Here is a 23,425-nt window from a genome sequence, read left to right on the forward strand (position 1 = left end):
CCGTCTGCCTCCTTCCATGATTTTTTCGAAACATATACTCACTTGGTTCAATTATATAGGGCGCGCATGTTTTTGGACAATTCAAGTTTTATATATTTTGATCAAATCTTAATCAAATTATAAGTATATTTAATATATAAAAAATATATCGTAGTTATAAATGATATATTATATGAGAAAACAATAGTTGAAGTATAGTTACGAAGACTGTGCAAAAATAAGATGTGGAGTGTATATTCGGACGGAAGAAGTAGCATGGAAAGCAAAACCCGAATTATTGGTGGGAGGTGTGATTATATGTTTTTCCAAAATATATAGTTTTTTATATTAGTTATAGGAACTAAATCTAGTTTCAACTTAAATATAGATTTCCATTTCTTTTTAATAAAAAACATCTAAGTTCCTCCTAGGTTGATCTGTTTTAATTTGATATTAGTCAATCTCATATTGTAAAAAATCCAATCATTTCTGGGAGCACTAGCACAAGCTTTTTAACGATTTTTGGGATGGATAAGTGGACCTAAATCTCTTCTAGCTCTCTCCAATAAAGATTCAGATTATGCATAGTAAAAAAGGAACAAAGTGAGAAATCAAGTGGAAATGCGCCTTAGTTTATTTGTGATGAGTGAATGATAAGAGTATTGTTTTGGTTTGATAATTTTTGAATTGCATAGACGTGTATATGTATTGTAATGATGTTCACGACTAATCAAAGTTGCACAGAAAATGGAGTTAGCGTGTTTGTCTTTGGTCCAGAAAAATTATACACGCCGGATGATCCGGCGGTGGGGATTTTGTACACTTCAGATGTTCCGGCACTTTGATGGGACACACGCCGGAGCATTTCAACTCTGAGACGAAATTTGAAGTACATACTGGATGATCCGACGATGGGCACTGTGAACGCCGGAGTAATTCTTGCAGAGAGGTTGCGGAATTGGCTCTGGTATACTTGAACTCGCCAGATGATCCGGCGCTAAAGGATTGAGTGTAGGATGCTTTGTCGGATCTTTTCTTGCAAAGAAGATGCAAATATGGGTCTGGTGACAGTAAACTCGTCGGATGGTCCGGCGATGGGTTGAAAAGCACACCAGAGCATTTCTTGCAGAAAAGATTGCAAGTTGCCCAGTCTGATGGTTTACACACGCCAGATAGTCCGGCGTTCAGGAGGAGTGTGCACCAAATCATCCGGTGTTCACGATTTGTTTGAGATGTTCTGATCAACTGAGAATTTTGATTTTGACTACCCTGTGATAGAGTTGGAGATGCATGTGTGTTTATCTTATGTTGTGCAGGTGATGGACGCAACTTAGTGACCGACGGCGGGATGATCGGGGCCAAACGGGGTGTTTGCACTGAATGATCGAGCAGATTGAACGGAGTCAAAAGTGATTCTAGCTGTGCACGTGGTAGACTAAAGTAACATGCCAATTTTTGGCATTCACGTAAGAAGTAAATGTTGGCAGACTAATGTAACATGACATCTGTGCAATGATTTCGAGTTCTTGGTTATGGAAGTAAATGGTAATGAACTTATGAACCCGATATCATTTCCATTATTACATCGAAAAACTTGTAGAAGCAAACAGGCAGGAGATGCAATTGTACAATAAATAGCCAATAAATAGTTAGCGCACACAATGCCCACAGTCATGCAAACCATATACATCAAGATAGACAAAACTCGAACCTCAGTAAGCAGAAATATGAATTCTCAATTTTGGTGAAGCTATATACACTCTCGAAATAGCACTCAACTCGCAGACAAAGTCCTCAAATTTGTATGTTACAGAAGCTTTGTTGGTGACCCTCCAAACTTCGGTGGAGTCATGAGGCTTTTGGTCAGCCATATTGCTGTCTCCCTAGATGACACAGCTCCTTCGCCAAATGGTCGAAGAACACCTGCAAGCTCCTCTAGCCTCTCCTGCTCCAGGAGCTTGGCACAGAGCTCGAGAAGTGACTCTAGAGCATCAGCTCTCTGCTGAACTATGTTCAGATGATCCCACTCAGCAGGTGCGCTATCTGTGTGTACCAATTTTAGCGTGCTAATCGGTGACGATTCCTCTGTCATATCTGTGTCACATAAGCCTGGCTTAGCTCCTTGATAGGAGCGTGTTTTCACATCCTTCCTTTGTTCTTGCACTACTCCAATCGTCAATTCCTCATTTGGCATCGGTGCCTCATTAAGCTTTTGATGTGCAATAGTGACTGGGGCCTCAGTTGCTACAGTACTGGTTCTTATAGCTTTAAGACATATGGTCTCATCAATCTGTCGATCAGTTGTCGTCATCAAGTTCTCCTCTGTATGTTGAAATGGTAAAACATCACTGTTCCGCTGTTCTTTGTTTCTGGAATCAAGATCCCCTGGAACTTGCAGAATGAAGGCTTCCTGGGTACCAATAGTTGAGACATCTGAAAAGTTTGTGGAGCTGTCTCTTATTTCCACAGTGTGCTCTGCTGCAGTTTCTAATGCTTCATTGGATCCATTGGCTTTGGTGGTTCGCTTTCTGCCACTGCTTGGCTTCCTTGACTGCTTGTCTCCCAGGTTACTTTTGGTGGGCTTTACTGGAAGATAGATTGGTGAACAGCTGCATGATTCAGCAAGATATGGTTGCAGATATGGGTGCCGCAACAGCTCCCCAGCCTGTAAATTTTGGGTTCACTTTGAATGTTGGTCCTGTGTCGGTGCCTTTGATTGAAACAGTTAACTGAACTTTTTAGACTTACAGTGGGCCTATGTTCTGGATTTTTCCTTAACATGCTCTTTACTATCTGCTTCCTGGGAAAGAATGGCTCATGTTTAGTAGAAGTTTTGATGTATACAACTGGGCAATCACTAAAATGAGATTAAATACTCACAGTGCTGATGAGTATATTGGGGGCATCGGAGATATCGAAGATCTGTTTATTTTGTTAACTAATGCTGCCATATCCTTCACAAGCAACAGAGGGAAATATTTCATGAGTTTTCAAGACTTATATGAATAAATATTGAGGTAGTGTATCCTTAACGCGTGTTGTATCAGCACTTACTGTAGCTTTGAACGCAGAGCGGTGTGCTAAAATCTCAAACATACAGCAACCTATGGTAAAGGAGAAGCAAGGTTTCCACAGCTGTTTAATTTTGTTATGCATCATAGTACAAGACCAGAGACTGTAACTTTAAGAGAAGTAGTACTGGGAGATTACCAAGTGACCATATATCAGATTTGTATCCATAAGGTATGTCTGCTAGTATTTCTGGGCACATGTAGTTTGGGGTTCCTACGACCTGAAAAATTGTAAATATCGAAAAGTGACAATGGAGCCATTATGTGTTTTGTGTCAAAATATTACTCGATATGTTCTTGGGCCTTAGGATATTCTAGTGGGAATATGCTGAAGTTCTATGACTTATTTGTAAGGACAGCATTTTCTTTTCATGTCACTGTTATTGTTAGCTTTTGTTGTAAACAATGTGATTGAATATCAAATGCATAGAAAACATAGTAGCAACCAAAATTACGGGTGGTTGTGTTTGATTTCTACCCTGAAATGTCTTTTGCCAGTACGTTCACCAATTTATATAAAATATGTTTGAAAACATTTGAGTGAGTCATACCGATGAGGCAAGGTCCTCCATGAGCAATTTTGCTAACCCAAAATCACCTGTTGAAGAGAGGACGAATTATTCATATCTCATAGCACCTCATCTCATAAAAAACAGATGTAGTAATTCAGCACGAATACTTAGTATCCACATCTTTACCAACTCTGATGTTGTTATCCTTCGTCAGCAAAATGTTGGAACACTGCAGGGCAGCAGGACACGAGGAAATATTAGGTGATGCTGCCTGATACCAGATGAATCAATGAACTTGCGGACACAGGTAAAAAAAATTACCTTGAGATCACGGTGGAGCACGCGATTGCAGTGCAGATAGTCAAGGGCCAGGAGCAGTTGCGTGAACCACCGGCAGACCCTCTTGCATCACACAAGAACCAAGCAGGCAGAGGTAAGTTCGTGATCTCAGCACAAATTTCTACTGCTTTTGGGTGCACCTGTAAATACCCGTACCACTTCATCTAGTTACCGTTGCAGTACTGTTCTTACCTCTTCAGAGAATAGGACGCCCCTCGCCTTCTTGATCCTCTGGGCCCTGTGATTCCGATGTTGTTAGTATGCTAAGACACTGAAGACTGAATCTGTTTACCAGCATGGGGGAGTAAAAATGTCAGAGCTTACATGTCACCTCCTTCGCAGTAGCTTGTGACAATGCACACGGAGGTCCCCTGCAATCACAAAATAAATTCATTCCGTTTACAATTGCGTATTAGGAGTTTAGGATTGGCCTAATTTGGCACGGAATTTGTACCTCATCAACCCATCCGTCCTTGTACTCGACGATGTACGGGTTGCCGAGGTTTGCCATCAGAGACATCTGCACAGCAATCCAAAGCAACCAGTTGATTAGCAGGCATTTCATTTCCTCTCCCGGAGCAGGCATGAACACACAAATCGTGTGCAAATTCGAGCAACACACGTTGTTCCATCGCACGTAACTTTTTGTAAAACAGCACATGTCTATTAACTTTGATCATCTATGTGTCACTGCGATATTCAGTAATGAAAAAAAAGTCTGCTTTTTAATGCAACAGCAGCGGTATCGTTGGCGCATATGCAGGTATGGACATGGTCGGTGCGTCCTCTCCGAGGACTGCTTCCTGCTCGAGCTGGGAATCGCAAGGGTTTAGCTTGGGTTACGGCTTACCTCCTGGTAGGCGGTTCGCTGGAACTTGTCGTTCTGCTTGGACAGCCTGATCTTCTTCATCACGTACCTGCGCCGCCGCCGCCGCAGCAGCAGCCAAGGGAAGGGAAAAGAACATCAAGAATCGCACACGACCGGCCAAGAAACACGAGAGCAGGGAGAACGCACGCACGCACCTCTTGCGCTCGGCCTTGTGGAGGACGAGGTAGGCGGAGCCATGGGCGCCCCTGCCGATCTGCTCCACCACCTCGTACTGCTCCATTGCCGGAATTCTACTGCCGTGCCGTGCCGTGCCCCTTCTCCTCTCTCTCTCTCTCTCTCTCTCTCTCTCTCTCTCTCTCTCTGTGCGCTTAGCGGCGTGGCTGCTGGTTCGGTGGCGTCGAGGAGGAGTGAATGGTGCTCGCGGTGATCGTGCGCGTGGAGTTAATATGCGCTGGTGTGCACGCGTGTGGGAGGGAAGGCCGCAATGATGTATTACTTACTCTGCCGCGCTCTATTACTGTGTGTCGGGTAGGCTGTCTGCCCGGTAGGCGGAGACGGAGACGGAGGTCGGAGGAAGGGGAGGGCGCAACTACAACGAAGCTGCCGTGTTGTGCATGGAACTAACCAAACTAATTAATCGATCTCTCTCCTTCGGCTTCGGTGGTGCTGGTGCAGCAGCGTCGCGTAGCAGTGGAGGGAACGTTGCTCGCGTCGGCGGTGGATGGTGTGAGCCTTTCTTCCTCCTTGGATGATGCACGCCTTTCGCTCTCCTCTGCTTGGCTTCGTCAATCTAGCAGTGCGGTGGGGTTGGCTGTTGCCGCATGCTTTTCCTCTGCCCACGCTGCACCTTCTTGTTCACACTGCCCTTTTCCTCCGCGGCAGTGGGGCTTGGCCGCTTTGCACCGACCGGCCCTACTCTCTCACGTAGTCAAATACTCCTTGCCAAAAGTGATGCGCTCTCTCTCTCCTCTCTACACTAGCGGCCTGCAGGGAAAAAAACTGCTGCTTTTTTCACACTGCTTAACACTGGCCGGCGACAACTGTGAGAGTACCAGAGCAACTGAGTACTGTATTTCTTAACCCAGTAGTTCATTGAGTGTAAATCTGCGATTCATAATTGTGGTGACCGATGACCAGTTACTTTTGGCCGTTCACGCGGCGGTTTACTGCTGCTGCCACATGCACGTGCTCTCCTACTCTACTCCTCGGGAGGTGTGCCGTGCTGTGCGGACTGGGATCTCTTAACGTCAAAGTCACGGTGAAGTAAGATAATCCCGATCGATACTATGCACCAGATCTGTACCACAGGCAGGCAGCCGATAATGAAGGTCACTCTCGAGACGAGACCACTGTTGTGTGGCGTGCAGGCGAGGCTCGTGGTCAGGGTGAAATGCTCTGACTGAAACACTGGATAGCCCTGAACCTCAACACCGCCATGCACAAGGAAAGGAAGAAGAAAAGGAGACCAGTTTTTTGCGGTTCTCATGAGGAAAATTGTGCCTTGTCGTTAGGACACTACTCATCTTTGTTACACTCTGCTTAAGGATAGGGATATGTATGATTTACACTCTATCTGAGGAAGAAAAATAATGTGAGTAACAGTATTAAATAAGATTTAACTGATCTAGACGAGTATCTATCCCGTGATTAGTAAGAATTAATCACGAAAACTCTACAGAGGCTCTGATCGTGGTCACGCTAGCATCGACTTAGTCGCGCGGGGTCATGGATCAAAGATCTAAAGTTAGTACTATCTATAGCTGATCATTACGGACCATCCGGTGAAAGACCCTATATTCCTTACCTCAACAATAATCAAACCCCTTAATTTTATATCAGAGGGGGCTGCTGATTGCCTAATCATGGGTATAGTTCATTTTTGACTCGGAGCCCAACTGGTGTTCCAGGAGGATATATATTTGCTAATCTTTCTGCCTAAATGGGGTTTCCTAGTTGATGCCCAAAGGCTACCTTCAGGTGATGGTCATGACGCATCCGTCTTGCTGTATATACATCGGTCACGCCCGAAGCTCCGAACGAGACAGGCCATCGACTCCCTAATGGTCTACCACAGCATCAGGTTCGGTACATGATAGATAATGGAGTACTTTATTAGTGCTGATTGAGTTGTTTTTATCTCGTTCTTTTTTTCGCCCTTCCGAGAATGCTTTTGAGCACAACATGATGTGGAATCTGACGCTTGTGGTGACTGGTGAGGCCGGTGGGACTTGAGACGTCCACGTTGCTGAGAGAGAGAGAGGGCAACGTGTTTGACATTTGGGCCACGTCCAGACACGTCCTGTACCTGTACGAGTAGGACTGTTACTAAATGCTTCTACGCTTTGAAGAAAAGTAGTATACGTCAGGTCACAGGCTCACGTTTCACGTTCCTCGCGATTTAAACTTCTCTATGTCATTGTTACCGGGTTTATTTAAAAGTTTGGGGTTTTTTGTTGGTCCATTATCCACAGACCACAGCCATGGCTAGGCTTCGTAAGAATGTAGGGTTGAGTAGTAATTTATATAGAGGCTGGAATAAAAATATTTTTTAAAAAAATGTCAAGGTAATATTTCAAAGGATAGCTACAATGTATTCAGAAGTTCAGAATAAGCTTTATTTTATTGTCTCCTAGTTTTTACTTCAACTTCCCCACAGATTAAATTAAACTTTAAGTGCTGGTAAAAGGTAGGATTCTACAACAGCTTACATGTAAGCACACGTGGAGATTGAATTGAGAAACGAAAACTGTCTCTGACCAACTTCTCTCACAAATTGGATTTTGCACAAACAAAATATTTGCTAAAGAAAAGACTAACACTCAGAGACAAACATATACAGAGCGCGCGCGCTTTCTGCAGTTTCTTTAAACTTTTAAAAACGCCAACCCATGTAATGTAGAGCTATAATTTATGGAAAGCGTAAGATGGGTTAGAGCTTAGAAAGACCATGATTGTTGCATAAACAATGGCTAGTTCAACTGGTACGGCATTTGGACAATAGCAACGTTTAAGTCCCATTACTCACATCACTACAACACAAATACTAGTCTCAGACGATTCAGAACCCATCATTCCAGATGGTTTTTAGACCGTCAAAGATTTTGGAACAGTGATAACCCTCGGTTATCCCTGGCTACTCTAGAACAACTTGAGATAGTGATTTTTCACTAAAAAATCATGCAGCGCCACCGTCGCCGTCGTCGAGGTGGTTGTGGCTGCTGTCGCCGAGGTGATCGTGGCCGCTATCTCTGAGGAGTTGTTGTGGTTAGCGTCCCTCAACAAGGCTTCAACGGTGCGACTTCAGGCCCAATGCGCGGATGCGGATGTGTTCCTGCGGTAGGGCAGTGAGGAGGCCATGATCTTGATGGATGCTGATCTTAGTGGAGAGAGGAGACCGAGAGCACGGCCAGATCACTAAGAAAATGCAAAACAAATCGAATTTTCAAGAACTCAAAGATCCAACAACCATAGGGAAGAAATAAATGACAGAATCAAACATACGTAAAAAGAAAGATCAAAAGAGCATAAGGAAGATTTACCTGGTGGTACGGTTCATCTCCTTGAACCAGTTTGCATATGGTAAGGCAGTATCCCTCAAGGTCACCGTCGCATAGGAGGTTGTGGCCGTCGTCGCCGTCGACGGTTGAGATCGCCATTGCTGAGGAGATCATGGACTCCATCGTGGTGGAGGTCATCCATGACGTCACTGAGGAGGTCATGGACACCAATCTTCCCATCCACATCTGTTGCCAAGGGAAAATAAGAGAAGATGAGCGATTGTGCGAATGGGGATGAGGGGAAGAGAAGAGATGGGGAACGAGGGAGAGAAGAGATGGGCCATCGACACTCTTTAAACCAAAAGATATTTTTACATAGCAATAAACTTCGAAAGGCATGATGTTAGAAGTTTTCTCCTCGTCTTCCTTACACATGCTAATCTGACCTAAGTACGCATCTAGGAAACTAAGCAACTTACATCCAAAAATTGAATCAACCAGCAGGTCAATCCTCGGGAGTAGAAAATGATCCTTTGGGCAGACCTTGTTTAAGTCAATAAAGTCCAAATGCATCATCCACTTGTTGTTGGCCTTCTTCAACATGACATGCATCATCCACTTGTCGATGGCATTAATGGTTGTCATGTGAACACATCTATGTTTGCCTGAAAAAAGATGATGAGCTTGACTTCCTATTTAGGAACCAGCGCGAAGCCTATTTGGACACACTTGGACAACTCTTTTGAGCCCAACATAATAGTCTTGATGTTGTCATTACGCTTAGGAGTTAGCTTAGGCTTGGAGTCATTATGCCTAGGAGTTAGCTTAGACCTAGAGTGCTTGCGTTGCTTCCGTACGGAATTAACATCATACAATGGCAAATGCTCAACAAACTCAAAACTTTTCTTGTCGCACTTCAGAGTCATTCGCTTATCTCCACGCACTATAATGACTTCTTGGCCCTATCAACTTCACGCATTGGTATGCGTTGTGAGCACCAACCATGAACTTGGCCAAAGTTGGCTGACCAAGAATAGCATTGTGTGTCATCTCAAAATCTGCCATGTCAGACAATTTTTTTTCTATAAGAAAATTCTTGAATGTCCCAAAAGTGACCAGGAGAGAGACTCGGACGATAGGCGTGGTAGAAGAGCCCAAGATTATGCTATCAAAGGCATGATTCACAGGTTCAATCCTTGTAGATACATGTATAGCATCCAAAGTACCAATAAATAAGATATTCAAAGAACTTCCTTCATCGATAAAAACTTGATTTACCTTGCAATTGTTGATGGTGGGATCAACCATGATCAGATAACGACAGGTGTGGCTGATCGAGTCGGGATAATCAATTTTGTCAAACATGATCGAGATGTCTGACCACTCGAGGATGTTTGGCATCGAAGGAGTTGTGGCACAGGTCTCTTGTTCGATACAGTTGTATTTTTGCTTTGAATCATAGGTGACGGATCCCCCAAACTTATGGTTGATGGTATGCTCACTACTTTGGAATAATATATCATCACCCTCCTCATCTTCTTCATGCTATCAGGGTTTATAATTAGAAGGCCTACTCAAAGAATTTGTTATCAAGTTCTTTTCCACTTGTTTAAGCACAAAACAGCAAGTAGCCAAGTAATGTGTATTTGATTTGTGAGTAGGAGGGCCACCTTCTGTTTGTGCCCTCCTTCGATGAGGGTTTCTTGCTCTTGTCAAGAAAATAATGGGAGTTGAACTACTTGCCATTGCCATAACATTTGGTGCCTTAACCTTCTTCTTCTTAGCCTTATCGGCTTTCTTCTTAATCTTGTGCTTATTGGTTGATTTAGAGATCTTGCCCTCTAGGCTAGGCTGAGACATCTTTTCCCCCTTATCAAGGGAACAACTCCATTCAATTTCTTCTACTGCTGCAACACAGCGACCGACCATCTCGAATAGCTCCTTGACACTTTAAAGTAATTGCATAGACATATCTTCAGTCAATCACCTGTTCCGCACTCCTTGTCGGAAAGATTAAATTACCAAAGGGTCTTTGATTTCAGGAATTGTATTCCTGATTTAAGTGAACCTCTTGATGAATTGCCGTAGACTCTCATCATTCTCCTGTCAAAGGATATGTAAGTAATCTTCCTTGCAGGATACTCATAGGTTCTTTGGAAGTTGGCCAATAAAAGGTCACACAATTGTTCCCATGAGTAGATCGATTTTGCAGGCAAATAGGTCAACCATTGTCACGTCCCAAATTCCGTAATCGTGTGATTAAGTTTAATCATGTGTCATTAGTGTCATAATTAAATTCGAGGGGAATTATTTTGGCACATTAGAGCAATTCGTTTTGGGTCAATTGGATGAGAGAAAGAATTTCGGGAGAGAAAAGAATGGGATTCACAGTTAAAGTGGACTCCTTTCTCTAGCACATGGGCCCCACTCGGTGGGCCAACCACCTCTCTCTCTCTCCCTCCTAGGCAACAGCCCCACCCACCTGCTCCCTCACCCATGCCTCTTCCGTGCTCAACCGAGCTAGCAAGGGCAGCAGCTCCCTCTCACTCCCCTCTCATGCTCTCTCTCCCTTTCTCCCAAAATCCAACCTCAAGAGAAGGATTTGAGGTATGCATGTGGTACTCACGTGATCCTTAGTTCATAAGCTTCCTATCCCTCCAATTTGTTTGCTCTTTCCCAAAAGATTCGAGCCGGATTTGATGTCTTTTGGTGTTCTTGGTTGAAGCACAAGCAACATCGGAGTTCTTTGATTTCCCTCTGTTTCCTCCTTCACCCGGTGGTCCCCAACCTCGGTAAAGCATCTTAGGTGAGTCTCCTAGGCTCTCATGGCATGAATGCATGAATTGGTTGGTCGAAATCCAAGAATTTGGGGCTAGGGTTGAAGTTCATGAGTTCTTGATGTTTTGGTAGCAATAGCTAAGTTTTGGTCGATTTCGGCTTATGCGTGTGGTTCTATGCGGTAGAGGAGGTCAAGATGATGCTCTAGGTTCAAATCCCCACCCTAAAAGCCACCGGAATCACCGGAATAGTCGCCGGCAAGCTCACCAAGTTCCCCCGGTCGCATACAGCGGTCTGACCGCCGTTCCAGGAGTCCGACCGCCCCTTGGGCCGGTCTGACCGTCAGAACCCAAACCTCTCTATTCGCTGGCGATCTTACCACGATTTCCTTCGGTTTGACCGCGACCCCCGGCGGTCTAACAGCCCCTGTTGGCGGTCTGACCGCGGTCAACTCAGCAGAACCGTTTTCACACAATTTACTGTTTGCTGAAACTTGTAAAATTCATAGTAACCTACTCTACCTATTATTAATATCCCCAGAAATTAAATAATTAATTGAATTTCTGAGATTAATTAATTAGGTTAAGGCTTCATTAATTCGCTGTTAATTCTTCACAAGTCCAAAATTAGCGAAATTAATTTTGCTAGTCTCCTTATGACTTGTTATAACTATGAAAAATGTTTTCAGGTATTATGTGGCATATTTGATGGCATTTCTTCATTTGCATATTGCAACATGCATTGTTGCATTTCACTCATGCTCATCATTGCATAAGCTCTTCTTTAGTGAATAAGGAGCCAGAGCGGGAGATGACCGTGGTTGATGACGACTCTAATCTTCTAGATTTTTGCGAGTGTTACTTGGGTAATTATAGTCAACCACCTGAGCAGCAAGGCAAATAACTAAGTATATTGCACCTTTGTCCAATTAGATGAAGTTTAAAATTGATGAACTATGTTTATGTATGTTTGCATGTGTCGAGTCGAGGTCGGGTACAAATGGGTAGAACCTATGTTGAATGCATTACTTCTACCTTGAATTGTTGTTCATCCTTTCCTTGTCGCCTTGAGTATGTTATTGGTGTCTAGATTACAAGTTAATCGAAATGATTAGCAATGCATAGGTCATTCAGTAGAAGTCGAATGACGGTGCAACCATTGTTCGTGAGTGTGGGGAACCGTCTAAATAATATTCTAATTAATCATCAGGAGGATCATTATTCATAATCACAATCTCGATGATTAATTAGAATATCATCCCAGTAGTCCCGGCATGTGTTTTGTACCCAAGGATCGGAACACATGCCTTCCAACATGTACATCACAACATAGCTTAATAAAGAGCGAGTAATAAACATTTATGTTACAAGTATTAAGCATGCAACTGGTTTCAATAATTTACAATAAAAGCGAGCTAGGAGGAGACAAAACCCCTCAACTCCTAACCCCAAAAAAACTACGCAGCGGAAAGTTAAACTTATAAACAACAAAAGAGAATGGCGCCACATGCCCTTAGGCACCGTCTCAAAAATACCACTTTCAGAGTAGGATGCACTACTCTTGCCTACCACCCTGATCGATAGGCACGAAGTAGCCAAAAACAGCCTCCTCACTAGCAACAGGAGTACCTGAAAGCGCAGACATGAGTATAAAGGTACTCGCAAGATTTAAACTATATAGAGCACATATACATAGCTTGACTCCAAGGATTATGCATTGATCATTAGCAAGGATGAACCACAAGTTAAGTAAACCATATAGAAGCGTGCTCATGACCGAGAGCGCTACAGTTCGAACTGTTTATACACCCTGCAGGGGATACTCTTGGACCCACACGACACGAGGACCATTCGGCTTATGCCACCGGCCAAAGTGCACACAAGAGGGTACTCGTGACAACCTTTTCCAACCAGCCCCAACCGTTTGGATCATGCATCGCTCGGCGCGGCGGTACTAGAACTACTCCTGGAGCAAACTAGTACCACTACAAGCCCGCCCGCTCACACTGTCGATGTCCACACCCAAAAAGCCATATCCACGAAGATATTCGGCTCGCCTTACCATTAGATTGGCATGTGGTGAGTAAGGTAGGTGCTAAAGTCAACAACACCGACGATCGGTGCTACCCAAGGGAACTCCACATTCGGGCAGGACAAAACACCTCCTAGCACCGCCCACACCTCGTCTCATACTCACCACTCATACAACCACCTCAACCTCAACAAGTGTATGTAATCATAAGAAGGTCCTATGCTCGCGAACATAGGGATGCGCCGTCGTTCGACTTCTACCGAATGACCTAAGCATGGCTAAGCATATAAGTCGAACTCATACCTAGACATTGACAACATCTCAAGGCTACAAGGAATATAAATACACAAGTATTCAAGGTAGAAGAATGCAATCGGCATAGGTTCTACCCTTTGGTATCCGACACTGACTCACTAAACATGCATACATACATAAGCATCTTTCATCAATTTTAGACTTATCCAATTTCACAAGAGAAATCAATATGCTTAGTTGCTTGCCTTGATGCACTGGCTCAAATAGGTAGGGCGCGTCGGGATCGCCCTCGGCCTCTGGGATCGACGGATCGGCGTTCTCTAAAAAGGATCAACGCGTGCAATGCAATGAGTATGAATAAAGTGCAAATATATGCCACAAAATGCATATAATGGCTGAAAACATTTTCCCTAGATAGAACAAGTTATAAGGAAACTAGCAAAATTGGATTCATCAATTTTGGACTCGCAAAGAACCAACGGTGAATTAATGAAGCCTTAACCTAATTAATTTATCTCAGAAATTTAGTTAAATATTTCATGGCTGAGGACATTTTTAACAAGTAGATTAGGTTATTACGAAATCAACAAAATTGGTTTTATAGTTTTTGGAGCTACGGAGAATTTATTATGAATTTTACGACTTTCGGACCGCCTCATGAATAGTAACTGCGGAAGTTCCTCATTTTTGCGGAAAATTCACGAATTTCTGCGGAACTTCCGGACTTTCCAGAAAAGCTCCATTTTAGGGGAAAACTTTGCCAAATCAATTTGTAATCCTCTCCAATCTAAAAGGAAATATGTTTGAGATGATTTATGGAGTCTAGAATTCACTCATCAACCTAGCAACTTGATTCCCAACTCAAATCTCATCTAAATCATCATTTTGGTCCAAAAACTTTAAAACTCATGAACTTTGCTCCAATTCAAAATCGACCACCCAAATCACGAATTCATGCCATGGGGAGCCTAAGGGACTTACCCAAGATGCTTGTGGAGTTGAGTGACTACCGGGGAATGGAGGAAACAGAGGGAAATCGAAGAACTCCGGTGTTCCTCGTGCTTCAACCAAGAACACCAAAAGACATCAAATCCGGCTCAAATCTTTCGAGAAAACGAAAATGAATTGGATGGATGAGTAGCTTATGAGCTCTAGAATGCAATGGTACCACATGCATACCTTAATTCCTCTACTTGAGCTCGGATTTTAGGAGAAAGGGAGAGAGAGCTTGAGAGGGAAGTGAGAGGGGGCTGCTCCCTTGCTTGGCTGGTCGAGCACTGGAGAGGCACAGGTGAGGGAGCAGGTGGGTGGGGCTGCTGCCTAGGGAGTGAGTGAGGGGTGGTTGGCCCACATGTGGGCCTCACGTGCTAGAGAAAAGAGGTATTTTTAATGCGATTTCTATTCTTTTTTCTCTGGGATTAGTTTCTCTCATCCAATTGACTTTTAACGAAGTGCATTAGTATTCCGAATTACAATTACACAAAATTAAACATAATGCTTAAAAAGTATGATTATGCTTAATTGCGTGATTAAGAATTTGGGACGTGACAAACCTCCCCCCTTAAGAAGAATCTCATCCCGAGATTCGGTACGAGTCGGGGGAAGAGATCTATGAGCACGCTGTGAGTAGACATCATGCTGTGAGAGATGGAATCCAATGCACACATTTTTTTATTCCACATGGTGATGAACACATACATGCGAAATGTTCCAACTGTGCAAAATTTACAACGACTTTTACAATCCTGCAAAGAGGTCGAGATACTCGGAGCGGATCTTATCCTCATGCTTCCGAGTTGCCTCATCTTTCGAGTGGTTGCTCCATTGGACTTTGATGAATTTGATGGAACTTTGCCGCATTTTGCGTTCCGCTACATCCAATATCCGGATCGGTCGCTCACAATATGTAAGATCCGGCTGCAACTCCTGCGGTGTAACATCAATGACCTCGGTTGGAACTCGGAGGCATTTCTTCAGTTGCGACACGTGGAAGACGTTATGCACGGTGGAGAGAGACAGAGGCAAGTCCAGTTGATATGCCACCTCTCCACGTCGAGCAACAATTTGGAATGGTCCCACGTATCGATGCACTAACTTGCCTCGGACTTGGAATCGGCGAACACCCTTGAGCGACGAAACCTTCAGGTACACATGATCTCCAATTGCGAACTTGAGGTCTCGGCGGCGACAATCCACATAGCTCTTTTGCCGGGGATTGAGCCGTGAGAAGACTCTTGCGGATATTCAGAACATGGTCTTCCGCCTTCTTGACCAAATTCGGACCTAGGAAAGCCCGTTTGCCGGATTCGGACCAATTCAGCGGCGTTCGGCACCTTCGGCCATATAGAGCTTCAAACGGCGACATCTCAATACTCGCTTGGAAGCTATTGTTGTATGAGAACTCCGCGAAAGGAAAACATATGTCCCACCTCTTCCCATAAGTGAGAACACAAGCTTAAAGCATATCTTCCAAAATCTGATTTACCCTCCTTGTTTGGCCGTCGGTCTGAGGATGGCATGCCGTGCTATGAAAGAACTTAGTTTGCATAGCCTCTTGAAAACTCCTCTAGAAGTGAGAAGTGAATTATGTGCCTCGATTAGAAATGATCTTCTTTGGAACCCCATGTAGGCACACAATCCGGGTGAAATACAACTCTGCATACTGCTTTGCATTGTATTGGGTCTTCACGGGAAGAAAATGTGCTGACTTCATGAGTCGGTCCACAATGACCCATATGGAGTCGTACCCATTCGAGGTCTTTGGCAAGCCGGTAATGAAATCCATTCCAATTTCCTCCCACTTACAGGAAGGAATGGGCAAGGGCTGAAGTGTACCGGCTGGCTTGAGGTGCTCGGCCTTCACTCTTCGGCAGACATCACAGTTGGCTACATATCAAGCGATCTCTCGCTTCATGCGAGTCCACTAAAACCATGGTTTGAGGTCTTGATACATTTTTGTGCTCCCTGGATGAATGGATAGCAAAGAGTCATGAGCCTCATCTAGAATCTTCTTCCTCAGTGCTTTGACCCTTGGAACCACTAGTCGGTTCCCAAACCACAGAATGCCCTGATCATCTTTTTGAGCTGCTTTGATATTGTCGGAGGGTTAACTCCTATCGCAGGGATCCTAAGGGACCCCTTTTTGAGATTCGGCCGGGGGGATGATTCTGAATATGTTTGCTGGAGAGATAAATGGATATAAATGCAATGGCAGGTGGGTGGAATGATCTAATGCATAACACAGTAAATGCACTGGAGGGATTTTTAGACAGGTTCGGGCCGCACTGAGCGTAATACCCTACTCCTGTGTGGATGCTATAAATGCCCTGAGAATGTCTCTCAGGAATGTTGCTGGTTACAAGAATGTTTGTCTATCCTAGAGCTTTGGGCTCCTTGTTCTTCGGTGGTCTCAGCTTCTATGCTTGTACGAAGATGTTCTTCGATCTCTGAGCAAGTGTCTGAGAGTTCGAGCGTTCCTCTGTTCTTCTCTGGATTCACTCAGATTCGGGTTTTTCTGTTCGCTTGTCTTTGTCTGTGCCCACCGGCTGCCTTAAATACCCGCCGACGGTAGCGTGCCCTGAAAGGGAGGGCACGAGTTCCAAGGCACCATAAATGGAAAGGGAGTCATCATGGCCTTTGCGCGAAGTGACAGGGGGTTGAAAATGCGCCCCCACCTGGTCTTCGATCATCATAATGGCGCTGGCAACAGGCGCCGTGGAGAGGGCCCACCGGGCAGCTGCAGAGCGGCCCGGCGTGCCCGTTCAGTCTTGTACGCCTCCCACAGTAGGGCGGCAGACGGGGCACCTCGGGCCTCGCGACGCTATCCCGAGGCGCACCGGATGACGCGGGATGGGACCAGTGCATTAAATGTCCCCACGCCCTTCTGGCAGAATGTGGCAGGGACTGACACCGAGCGTGGCAGGAGCAGTTGGAGGTGACAGGCCACGCGCGCTCTTAAATGTGGTATCGGGCCTTTCACAGGCTGACACCTCACCGCTGGACCCCTGTGGGGGCCACCGACGAAGGACTTCTTGGGCCGTCGGGGAACCGAGTGCTCGGGGGCCACTGTTCACGGCCCCGAGCACTCTCTCCCAGAATTGACTGTTCGGATCCTCAGGGAACCGAGTGCTCGGGGGCCGCTGTTCGCAGCCCCGAGCACTCTCTCCCGGAACTACCTTCCTTGGGTCCTCGGGGTACTCAGGTGCCCGGGGGCCATTGCTCGCAGCCCCGGGCACACCCTTCCCGGTACTCGGCTCTCCTGGTCGTCAGGGGACTTGGGTGCTCGGGGGTCACTGTTCACCTCCCCGAGCACTCTCTTCCCGGTCACTTGGTCTTCGCAGATCATCGGGGAAACCGGGTACTCGGGGACCACTGCTTGTGGCCCCGAGCGCCCTCTCCCGGGACTTAGTCTTTTTGTACCTCGCGGAGATGAACCCCGAGGGAAGGTGCCACGTGGCGGATTGCTGGCCTGGCCTCGGGATTTGGGGACCCCTGGTTCCTGATTCACCGACAGATATCATCCAGGAGAGTGGATTTGATCTCTAGATTGGCGAGAAAACCGTCCAAAACCATTTCAAGTGTAAGCTGGTGGAAATCATCACAAAGTGTGGCATTCCCGGGCTCGACTCTAAGATAATGACAATGGGCCCTTCGACTCAAAGCATCAGCGACTACATTCGTCTTACCAGGGTGATAATGAACTTTCAGCTCATAGTCTTTGATCAACTCGAGCCACCTTCACTGCCTCATATTCAAATCCGCCTGAGTGAAGATATATTTGAGACTTTTGTGATCCGTGTAGATACAGCATAAGTTGCCCATTAGGTAATGGCGCCATATCTTCATAGCGTACACCACTGCAGCAAGCTCTAAGTCATGTGTTGGGTAGTTCTCCTCGTGGCACTTCAACTATCGTGAGGCATAAGCGACAACCCCACCTTCTTGCATAAGGACACATCCGAGGCCCATGCGAGAAGCATCGCAATAGATATCGAAACCCTTGCTCATATCTGGCTGAGCGAGAACTGGAGTGGTTGTGAGCAACTTCTTCAAAGTCTGAAAAACGGACTCACACTCACTTGACCACTCGAACTTGTTGCCTTGGTTTAGTAACTCGGTCATTGGCCTTGGAGAAATTCTCGGTGAACCGACAGTAATAGTCCGCAAGTCTGAGAAAACTTCGGATATCCGTGACATTCTTGGGTTGTACCCATTTAAGCACATCTTGCACCTTGCTTAGGTCGACTCCAACACCATTTTCTGACAGAACATGACCCAGAAAAGCTACCTCCCTGAGCCAGAACTCACACTTGCTGAATTTAGCATAAAGCTGATGATCTCTGAGTCTGCCAAGAACAATACGGAGGTGCTCTACATGCTCTGCATCAGTCTTGGAGTATATGAGAATGTCGTTGATGAAAACCACGACAAACTTATCCAATTCCTCCATGAACCTCGTGTTCATCAAATACATAAAGAATGCCGGCGCATTCGTCAATCCGAAGGACATGACGGTGAATTCATATAGCCTGTAGAGGGTTGAGAAAGCCGTCTTTGGAATATCCTCCGGTCGAACCTTGATTTGATGATAGCCCAGTCTCAACTCGATCTTTGAGAAGACTAGAGCTCCGGTCAGTTGATCAAACAGAATATCATTCCTAAGGAGAGGATATTTGTTCTTGATAGTGACCACATTCAACGGACGGTAATCAACACACATCCTCAGAGTGTCATCCTTCTTCTTCACAAAGAGTGCCAAGCATCCCCAAGGTGAGGAACTTGGGCGAATGAACCCCTTCTCTAGTAACTCCTTCAACTGCTTCTTCAGTTCCACCAATTCGTTTGGCGGCATCCTATAAGACCTTTTTGATATTGGGGCCGCTCCGGGCATGAGATCAGTAGAGAACTCCACTGCTCGGTCGTGGCATTCCTGGCAATTCATCCGGAAAGACATCCAGGAATTCTCACATCACAGGAATACTTAATAGTTCTATGGTGGGGACAGCCTTCAAAGCAAAGAGACAAGACTCAACACCCTCAAGCTTCAATTGAATACGGGTGCTGGACGGACCATTTAGGGTAACCGTCTGCTGAGCACAATCTAAGACCACCTTATTCTTGGTGAGCCAGTTCATCCCCTAATATGATGTCTATCCCCTTCGAGTCCATCACTAACAAATTCACACGAAAAGACATCCCATTGATGATTACCGAGGCGTTGGGCACTCATTGCTTAATAAGGACCTTGGCTCCAGGTGCATCTATAAGATATGGCGTAGGGGTGGTGCTGACTTTCGACCCATGACGTTGAGTATAACTTGCTGCTATGAAGCAGTGAAAGGCTCCAGAATTGAAAAGAACAACTGCTAAAGCTATGACAGAATGTGAATGCACAGACAACATACCCATCAGGACAGTGTCACTCTCGTGAACGTCCTTAGTGGTGGTGTGGCGTGCTCGGCCACGATTGGGGATGTGGGTCGCCTGAGAGTACTGAGGTGCAGAATAAGCCGGTGGTGGCCTTGGAGCGGTCACCACGGCTCCCGGCTTCGGATATGCGTAATCCCAAGCATAGTGGCCGACACGGTCGCAGTTGTAGCACGGACCGCCGGGGCCACCTGTCACGCTCACTTGAGAGCCAACGGGTCTTGTAGACTGCCCTTGTGGAGCGGAGAAAGACAGACGCCGCACCAGCCACATCGGCCGTGGGGCTGTCGAGGCCGACATGTGAGATGGTGGAGATTGACTCTCCGTGCGGGCGCGTTGAGAGCTCCCACCCACGGAAGGTGACGGACCCCTCTTGTGCTTCTTCTCCTCTTGGTGGTTCTTGAGCTTGAACTCCACCATGAGGAACGTGCTCACCAACTTGTTGAAGTCGGTGAACTCGTGTGCGGGTAGCCGGTCCTGCATCTTCGAGTTGAGGCTATTGACAAAGCAGTATTACTTCCGCTCATCGGTGTAAACCTCATCCTAAGCATACTGTGCAAGGTGGTTGAACACCTGCACGTACTCCATGACGGTTCTGCCTCCTTGCTTGAGGTCCATGAACTCCCTTCTTTTGAACTCCATAAGACCCTTAGGAATATGAAAATCCCAGAATGCCTGGTGGAATTCCACCCAAGACACCCGATGATTGGCAGGGTGCATGGCCAAGTAATTGGACCACCACTCGCTCGCCGGGCCTTGAAGTTGATGGGCGACGAAGAGCGCTTTCTCGTGGTCCTCACATCTGATGAGAGCAAGATTCTGCTCGATCGTCTGGAGCCAGTGGTCGACGTCCAGAGGATCCTCTGCTCGTGTGAAGGTAGGCGGCTGAGTTCTAAGGAAATCCGAGAAGTCATCTCGGCGTCCGGCCCCACCTCCTCCGTGAGGAGACGTGTTGCGCACGAGGGCCTCAAGGAGCGCCATCTGCGCTTGACGGTTCTGCTCAATTTGCATGAGCACCACCGCCATACTCGACGGTGGAGGCGGTGGAGGGTTATTCTCATTAGAACCTAATGAGGACATCACTCTTTCGGATACACACACACCGAGTATTCCTCCAACAATAGGTCCATTGACACGAGCTCGTGCACGTCAACTAAATTATGAGGTGAGCTCGTTCCTTAGTGTTCCTTTATATTTTGATAAGGATGGGATGCTACTGAATAATTGTGATTTATTGTTACTTAGGAACACGGGAGAAGACCAGCAAGGGCGCCCAAGCCAAGGTGGAGGTCCAATCAAGTTCGAGTCCGTTTCGGAGTCCAGGACCAGACTGCACTAAAATCGTCGCCCAGGACGCATACGGACTCCGTTTTCGACGTTCTACATATGGTTCGAAAGCTAAGGAGATAAGCTTTCCAACGGGACTGGTCCCATGTCTAAATTCTTTCTGAGTCAACAGAAATCGTCGAAACAAGTGGACATCCAGAATCTGTCAGGGTGCTGCGCCACCATCGTTTGGCCCGTTGGGCCATGTAACGTGTTGGAGTCCATTAGGGACGCGTCCAGGGGTCCTTGATCGACCCTAGTCTCTTATATACAGTAGCCGCCGCCCCAATTAGGGTTGGGTTTTGCTTAGATATTGATCTACACACAGATTGTGAGATTTTCGCTCTTGTTCCGGACCGACTAGGCCGCCGCAAGTGTTTGTGGAACCCTAACTTCGAGTGCTTGAATTCTATTCGCAATATTTCAGATTGCATCTTCTACGTTCTTGCTTGTGTTCTCGGTACGCTTGCATGGATTGAGCCTTCTTGGCGAGGTCAACCGCGCGACACGGTTGATAACCAACAGAGCTGTGGTGTAGTGATTGCAAGGGAGACAATCTGTTTGGGTCGAAGCCTTTGGATCATCAACGTCGAGTTGTCCACCTACCGACTTATCGCTACCTATCGGAAGATCAGGCCAACAACCCCATCAGAACCCTCGGGACGCTCACCCAAGCTGTCGCGGGTTCTCATCCTGTTTTGGCGATAAGATGAAAAGGAAAGGTCAAACTCCAACATATCGACGGTAACACTAGTCGTATACCAATCACAAGTGATGCACACTAAGGCATCACACCTTTTTGAAAAACACAAGATCAGACGTGCGGAGGTTCCGCAAAAATGGCCGGAGGATCCGCACTTATGCGGAACTTCCACAAAACTCTCCGGAACATCCGCACTTTTGCGGAACATCCACAAAGCTGCTGATTTTGTTTGACCTGCTTGCCTGATTTGCTCAGCTCGTAACGGCCCGCACTAGCATTTGATAGTGCTTAGATAGTGCTTACTCTGTTGCTATGTTTCCCCTTCTGTGCAAGATCAGTTCTTTCTAGGCTGTGTCCATTAATAAAGCCAAGGAATGAGTCTATGCTGTGCTTCCGATGTTTGCTTTATAAGTATTACATGAATGAGATATGCGTGCCATTCAAGGGTTCGGGCTTCCTACTTTGTAGAAGCAAAATTCTGCGGACCCGCTGTTACGGCATCATATTAACCTGCAACAATACCATTCCAATTGGCTCATATTCATTAAAGTCTCAGAATTTGAGATGGCATGTCAATTCAAACTTCAAAACTTCAGCATATTTCAAAAATCAACATAATTCAAAACTGATTGGTGGTTATGATTTCACGACAGACCAAACATAAACATTTTCAAGATGATGTTAGGATCAACAAAAACAAGCATACTAATGCAGCCAAGGTGACCAGTACTATTTATTTGTTTTACAATGTTTTTTGATTTGTTGTATAATGTATAGTTACTGAAATAGCATACACAGCAGGTTGCAGGCCTGGAAACATCTTCATATTGCTCAAATCATGAAGGTTCTCAAAATCAGGTAAAGTTTTTTTCTAGCAACAATATTTTTGTTACGTGCATAATTTGCAATAGATTAATTATATAGCACAGTAGATATGCCTAGTCTGTCCACTCGTTTGCTTGTAAAACTTTGTTTCTTTGGAGCTTGTGCTGACTTTCTTATTTTCTTCAGAGCAAAAATATCTCAAAAGGAGCTTGTGCAGCCATGCGTGCTACTGTATAAGAAACTTCTTCTAAACTTCATGATATTTATTTCCTTTTTTTAAAGAATTCTCTTAGCTACAGACTGATGTTCCATATAATTTTTTTTTATAGAAACAACAGCATGGTACAGGCAGTAGGTTAGTGACCAGCTCAACGATGGTATAAGAGTGTTTATGTTCATTAGCAATTTATTTTTACAAATGGTTAACTTTCTGTTGTTTGATTATTTTGCTCAAACACTTCCATATATGCACTAGGCTGGCACTACAGTATTTTTGAAGAGCTGGAAAAGTCAAAATAAGAAAGTAGCTGTTGCTACAGTAGTAAGTTGCGATCCAACACACAAACTTGATGGTGTCCCAATAGGAAATGAATTTTGGATAGTGCGTGTCAATGTTGTAATTGCTGCAGACGAAGCATTGATACGGCCATACAAAACCTACAAATTTATCGGTGATGCAGATGGAGCTAATATTGCTTGGCCTTCAACATTTGTACGTTCATATCTTATTATCTTCACAATGAGATTTTGTTTCTTCCTAATGTTGCATTAAAGGATTCCAATTTTTTAATGTAGGTTGAAAAGATAAATTGGTGATGGTTTCAATGACATGCTTGATGGAGGATGGACAGTGG

General features: G+C 45.4%; 2 protein-coding genes across 2 annotated transcripts; one reads left to right on the top strand and one right to left on the bottom strand.

The window, feature by feature from the left end:
* Positions 1-1,588: 1,588 nt before the first annotated feature.
* Positions 1,589-5,663, bottom strand: LOC133919190 (serine/threonine-protein kinase Nek6-like). Its single transcript, XM_062363499.1, has 13 exons — positions 4,925-5,663; positions 4,752-4,818; positions 4,356-4,421; positions 4,226-4,272; positions 4,094-4,139; positions 3,884-3,964; positions 3,749-3,791; positions 3,602-3,648; positions 3,190-3,271; positions 3,034-3,083; positions 2,860-2,933; positions 2,728-2,779; positions 1,589-2,644 (listed from the first exon to the last, which is right to left on the bottom strand). The coding sequence occupies exons 1-13, from the start codon at positions 5,008-5,010 to the stop codon at positions 1,787-1,789; spliced, it is 1,599 nt and encodes a 532-aa protein (XP_062219483.1). The 5' UTR covers positions 5,011-5,663; the 3' UTR covers positions 1,589-1,786.
* A 16,424-nt stretch (positions 5,664-22,087) lies between these two features.
* LOC133917573 (uncharacterized) lies at positions 22,088-23,425 on the top strand. The gene is made up of 6 exons (XM_062361453.1): positions 22,088-22,465; positions 22,548-22,604; positions 22,758-22,802; positions 22,901-22,948; positions 23,047-23,283; positions 23,367-23,425. Exons 1-6 carry the CDS (start codon positions 22,385-22,387, stop codon positions 23,385-23,387), a joined length of 489 nt encoding a protein of 162 aa, XP_062217437.1. The 5' UTR covers positions 22,088-22,384; the 3' UTR covers positions 23,388-23,425.

The sequence above is a fragment of the Phragmites australis genome, chromosome 5 (assembly GCF_958298935.1).
Source record: "Phragmites australis chromosome 5, lpPhrAust1.1, whole genome shotgun sequence".
Taxonomy (NCBI): domain Eukaryota; kingdom Viridiplantae; phylum Streptophyta; class Magnoliopsida; order Poales; family Poaceae; genus Phragmites; species Phragmites australis.